This window comes from Enoplosus armatus, chromosome 14 (assembly GCF_043641665.1).
Source record: "Enoplosus armatus isolate fEnoArm2 chromosome 14, fEnoArm2.hap1, whole genome shotgun sequence".
Taxonomy (NCBI): domain Eukaryota; kingdom Metazoa; phylum Chordata; class Actinopteri; order Centrarchiformes; family Enoplosidae; genus Enoplosus; species Enoplosus armatus.
In genome coordinates, this window is record NC_092193.1 from 7,787,764 (window position 1) to 7,793,917 (window position 6,154).

General features: G+C 40.9%; 1 protein-coding gene across 1 annotated transcript in view; it reads left to right on the forward strand.

Moving 5' to 3' along the window:
* The window catches only part of prkci (protein kinase C, iota), a 28,533-nt gene extending 23,187 nt beyond the window's left edge, over window positions 1–5,346 (forward strand). The window contains exons 14-18 of the mRNA XM_070918143.1: window positions 143–268; window positions 720–799; window positions 1,151–1,240; window positions 3,295–3,410; window positions 3,536–5,346. Coding sequence (XP_070774244.1) covers window positions 143–268; window positions 720–799; window positions 1,151–1,240; window positions 3,295–3,410; window positions 3,536–3,623 — 500 coding nt within the window. The 3' untranslated portion in view covers window positions 3,624–5,346. The remainder of the gene's footprint in view (window positions 1–142; window positions 269–719; window positions 800–1,150; window positions 1,241–3,294; window positions 3,411–3,535) is intronic.
* The last annotated feature ends 808 nt before the right edge of the window (window positions 5,347–6,154 follow it).

Consider the following 6,154-nt stretch of genomic DNA (forward strand, 5'->3'; position numbering starts at 1 on the left):
GTACTTAAAACATTGCTATTAGGGACTTGTGTACCTTGTTTTGGTTTCTATACTAATAAGATTAGATGGTTTTGGACACACACCTGCAGTTCAGTTTGGTTTGCTGTTTTAAAACATCCGTCCTCTATCTATGTGTCTTCAGGGTTCAGTGTGGACTGGTGGGCGCTGGGCGTGCTGATGTTCGAGATGATGGCGGGCCGGTCGCCCTTCGACATCGTCGGGAGCTCTGACAACCCAGACCAGAACACAGAAGACTACCTCTTCCAAGGTAACACACACACACACAGCCAAGGTTTATAACTGGAGGAGAAAAACAGTGCAGTGGAAGCACGCAACACCTTTATATTAACACCTTTCTAATGGCCACGAACCAGGCACATGCCATCTGTTAGGGAGATGTATGAATGCATGTGTCGTTATTTCATTGTAAATACGGTCTAAAAATGTTTAAGTGTTTTGTTATAGCTGCCAGGAAAGTGTTGGATAGATGGGAATTAAAATGTCACCACTTGACAGACAAAGTCATATTTCCAGACACTTTTATCAAAAGCCATTGACACTTCATTGAAACGCTGCTGCGTGTTATGTTCAACATGAGTATACCCGACAGGATTGAACTCATAACTGCAGCAGTGTCTGTACCATCCTCTTGTCATTTTACCCTCGTGGGACTGTCTGTCTCACCACCCCCCTTCCCCTTTTCCTCTCACCTCTTACAGTAATATTGGAAAAACAGATCCGAATCCCCCGCTCGTTGTCAGTCAAAGCCGCCAGTGTCCTCAAGGGATTCCTCAACAAGGTAAGAAGGGGTCAGACAGGCCTGGATCAATCTTAAACAGTGTTGGCTCCTGCCGGCCCCTGAGAATGACATTATTATGTCTTTAGTTAGAGTCAACTGTCATCGCTCACTGTCGAGCATTCTTCTTTCCCTCTGTGTCTCAATGTTGCTCTCGCACCTTTTCACCTGTAAATAATATGTTTGGTTTTTTTCTTTTACTTTTCCCCTCACCAAAATCTGCTCGTCTTTTCCACCTTTCTTGGAAATTCTCTACTTTCTCACATTCTCCACCTCTCGTCTGACGTTTTGTCTTGTCTCTTCCACCATCATCCCTTTCTGTCTCTCACCCTCCTTTTGCCCTCCCACCCACAGGATCCCAAGGAGCGTCTAGGCTGCCACCCTCAGACAGGCTTTGCCGACATCATGGGCCATCCGTTCTTCCGAAACGTCGACTGGGACCTTGTGAGTCACTCACTTTTATTCTCTCTCTGTTTTTGTGACTCTCTCTCTCTTCTACCTTTCTTGCCTCGTTCATCGACTTCATCACGATTTTCATCATAATCTCAAATGAGGGAAATCAGTACGTGACATTTGCCAAATAGGTCAAAATCAATCCATATATTGATCCTAGACAGCAGAAGGTCAAATCTAAGTGCATGGGGGGTCATCCTCTCTCTCCCTGCGGGCGTAGAAGCTCTGTCAAGGCTGAGGGTTATTAGCGATTGGATTAGAGTCATGGAAAGCAGGCAGACAGACGATTAGAAACAAACCGGCAGAAGACTGACAACAGCTGAAATGGACAGACCAAGATGGGATGTTGAGACCTGGATGTACATTTTCTTTTCACTATTGATTGTCATAAGGAAGCCATTAACAAGCCAGATTTCAGCTTAATTATTAAGGAATTGCTTTGTTTCAACTTTCTTGCCTTTTGCTGTGACCGGTGTTTGTGTCAATGTGCAATCCATTTATATTGTTCATGCTTTAAAGCTGTGAGTGTGATTATGGGTGTTGGAAGTGAACGTCTGGGCCTGTATTTACAGCAGCCCGTCTGTACAGATCGTAAAACCCTGTCAATGTAAATAAGACTGACTGGACTTGACTATATTAAGCGTCACAGAATCACTTATCGGAATCCCACTGAAAGTTAAACTGGGACTAAAAATACTCAGTTATTTATGAAGCTTCCTGTTCTCGGTTTCAGCGATGAGTAAAAGCTTTAATTTAAGAGTGAATGACATTCCTGTTTTATGACTGTAAGAACTGTAGAATGAAACGAATGTCTAATATTGTTTCTCAGTAGTTGTGGTGTGCTGTCTACGTTCATTCGTTTTATGTAGGGTTGCAACAAACAAACGATGAATCTGTTTTTTGATTCAACTACAAAATATCAGAAAAGTCGCCAGAATCCAAGGCAACATCAGAATAATTGTCTAGAACACAACAATTTTCAATTTACAATTATGTAAATGGAAGTCCACACATTTGAAAAGCTGGAAGCAGCAAATGTTTGTCATTTGTGCTTGAAAAATGTCAACAATGAATTGCTTGTCAAAATAGTTTCATTTTCTGTTGAATGTTTCACACAAAAAATGAAATACAGAAATCTTTTGCTAGTTGCATGCAGGTAAAGGCTGAAAATGTATTTTACCAAAACTGCTAAAAATGACAAATTTAATTTCATCTTTGGCTCAAGACTTAAAGCCATTTCTTAAAGCCAATCTTTAAAAATGATATTCAAAAAGAAAACATTTTGCTGCCTGTCAGATTGTGTGCAAGGGTTGCCTTTTTGTAACAAATTTATAATCATGACTATTATAATAATAGTATATAAATAGTAATAATAATTCAAAGGGAAATGGACTTGACTTAATTTGCACTTGAAAAAATACATGCTGTTGTACCCTACGTATTTTATTTTATTAAGTGTATGTCTGAAAGTCTGTACACTGTGTAAATGATCAGGCTCGTTTTATCTCCTCAGACAGACAGACAGACAGACAGACAGACATGACCTTAACAAATGGACAGACTGACATGCACTGGTGGATGACGTGACAGACAGACGTGACAGACAGGCAGACAGAGAGGGCAGCTCGCCAGGGATCAACATGACCTCTTTTTCCCTGTTTGGTCTGGAGCAGAGACCCACCAGTCGGTCAGAGTGTCTGGAGGGATCAGTTTACACCCCTCCCTCCCCCGTCCTCCCCCTCCCTCTCCCAACTCATGCACATGCACTAATCAGGAAGTTTGCCCTGCAGTGCACCTACTGGCCTGCAGGGGGGGCAAGTGTTGGCTTGCAGACAAGTAGTGTAACAAGTGAGAGACAGATGAGGCTCTGTGAGTTGCCTCTGCACTGTGATCAAAATGCCTCTGATCGATTATTCGAATAATCGTTGCAGCTCAATATTACTCTTCAGGTTAAATATTCAGAGAGTGATCGCATGTGTTTTTAATGTCAGTAAAGACAAATAAGGTTGTTGTGTTTCCACCTGATCCCTGTTCTGTTATTTCAGCTGGAGCAGAAGCAGGTGGTCCCTCCTTTCAAGCCCAACATCTCAGGGGAGTTCGGACTGGACAACTTTGACGCCCAGTTCACCAACGAGCCCATCCAGCTCACGCCTGATGATGAGTGAGTTCCCATTTTTATGATCTCTCTTTTTCATCTAATTATAATTAGTAGTATAATATAAAAGTGTTTTTAACAAATTGATGCAACTTTTTAAAAAAAAACACATTTTCTTTTGTTCATTGTAGCGATGTGGTCAAGAAGATCGACCAGTCTGAGTTTGAGGGCTTCGAGTACATCAACCCACTCCTGATGTCGGCGGAGGAGTGTGTGTGAGGGACGCGACGTCTGTGCTCACACACTCCACCCACACACACACACACACACACTCATGCACGTGTTACGTGGCGTCTCAGTGTCTTCAAGCTGCATGGTTACGAGACAACCTGACGACATCAACCTTCTGTTCGAGGGCCGCACATGCACAGTAGAACGCTTATTTGCCAAAACCAGTCTCACACTCAGCCATTTATAACCACTTGCCCTTAAGCCTACCTTCTTTCTTAATTATTTTTATATCATGTAAATCTGCACTGATACCAATTTTCTCATCGGGGCCTCTTTATCGGTAGCCAACGAGGCTACAAAGTTCTTCCAAGGTTGCTGTACACGGGGGGTCAGGAGGAGGGTTGAGGCACGATGAACTGAACAGCTGGTGGGTTGTTTTCAATGCATATTTTATTTGTATATATATGAATCTACTATTGAGGATAACTGCTAGCCTTTTTAGCTTCAAGCCACAGTCGGACAAAACTGACAACTTAATCATCATGAAGTCATTTTGAATTTGGCTTTGTGGCAGCACCCCTTCTGTAGAGGAGAAGAAGAATCATAACACTAGCCTTTAAAAAAAAAAAAAAACAACTAAAAAACAAAGATAAAAATCTATATATTTTTCTCATTTTTTTTTATTTAACAACATAGCAGTCATTATATATGTTGTTCTGAGTGTTAAATATCCAGCCTGAGTAACAGAACCAAAAAAAAAAAAGGTTCAGGCTTTTGTTGTTTAGGTGAATACACAACATCTGGAAAACAGAAGGTGTCTGCTCAGAGTCTCTTCTCCCAGAATGAAGGAACGCATACAGCAGCATCCAACCAACGCTAATAAAGAGTTAATACTCTCAAACTGTGAATGAAAGAGCTCGCTATGCAGAGAAATGGGCTGGAAGAACAGCACGGAATACCTGCACGCTGGAGCACAGGTGAAAGTTTTGCTGTGCAGACCATCCATGAAATACACGTCATTCACACAGGACCAAAACATTTTTTTGAAAAATGTCTTCTGGTACGTATTAGACGGTACAGTATACATGAGGAAGATGTGCTGTCCCAAGTCATAGAATTTATATATTCAGATTTTTTTTGTGCTATTTTTTAATACTATGCCTTTCTGAAACGTCGTTATCTTTTTTTTTTTGTACTTTCTCCATTCCATCTATGTCTGTGATTGTTGAATTGAGAACTCGGTTAGAGGTCCAAAGCCGTGACACCAGTTTTGGTCCTAAAATGTGGCTTGAAAACTGTGAACTGTGTCTGCTTTGCTCCATTTTTACCATGTCGCAGTTCATTTTCTGAATTAGGTGTTTCGTAAAACTGCTTCAAAGCGTATGAAGGCTCTGTAGAGCCGCTCTCTTCCCCCCCCGACTGTAACGACACTAAGTGATGGTGCATGAACCTCCAGACTCTCGTCCGGTCGAAGCTTCTGTCTACTTGGAAAATGTTTTTGGGCTCACGTGGTGCCCCGGAGGAACACATTCATCTGTTACACATGTACACTTTTTTTTTAATTGTTACTTTTTTGTGAATCAGATTTCATTTTGATTTTTTTTTATCACTACATTGATTCCAAAATGTTACTGGGTGAACCCAATGGAAACACTATTTGTTGTACTTGTTGTGTTTTGGGGGTGTTTACCACCCAGAGGACTCTGCTGACGTTTATTATTAGTGTGCAAAGAAAAAACACAGATGGTAAAATAAACATTTTATTTCTCTCCTTGTGGTAATATGTGCTTGTGTCAGTGTGAGTCTGTCATTCATTTAAAAACAGCTGTATAAAGTCTGCTGTGGCTCTGAAAGAGTTTTGTGAAGTCTGAGCAAATAACCATGATGCTGTCATATATTAATCTCATACAAGTGGTGCAACATTATGCAAGTGCAATACTAAACCGCTAGAGTGCATATTTATTGTTAAACAGATTTATTTCCTGCAGGGGCAGAAATTACTCACTTTCAGTAAATTCTGTTTATTTGTCCTCTTAATATAAAACCAAAAATAAATTTGTTCTTTTCCATACATTGTGGGCGGACACTGAGAACAAAGCCGTTTATGGAAATTACATGAATGAAACCAAACCTGATTCCTCTGAACAGAATGGAAACTTCCTGGTAGATATCCTGTTTAATGTATTTCCTGTTTGCCAAAGAAAAAAAGAATGGGGTGCCACGTGTTGTCATGTGAATTTATGTCCTAAAAGTCTCACCTTTTGCAGGTAATGTTTACTACGTTCACTGTGCTAACATTTTCTAATTAGCACTTAACACAGTACAGCTGAGGCTGACGTGACTGTCATTAGTTTTTCAGGTGTTAAGTCATAAACCAAAATAAACCAATGTCTCTTGATGGGAAGTCAGAGGATCACCAAAGTCATTAGGATTCATTTTTTGGGCACCATGAATGGCTGTATGAAATATCATGACAATGCATCCCGTAGTTGTCGAGACATTTCACTAAAAAACAAAAACGTCAACCTCACTGTGGCGCTAAAGGAAAAGTCAGAAGATGGCCAAAGCCAGTAGGCTTC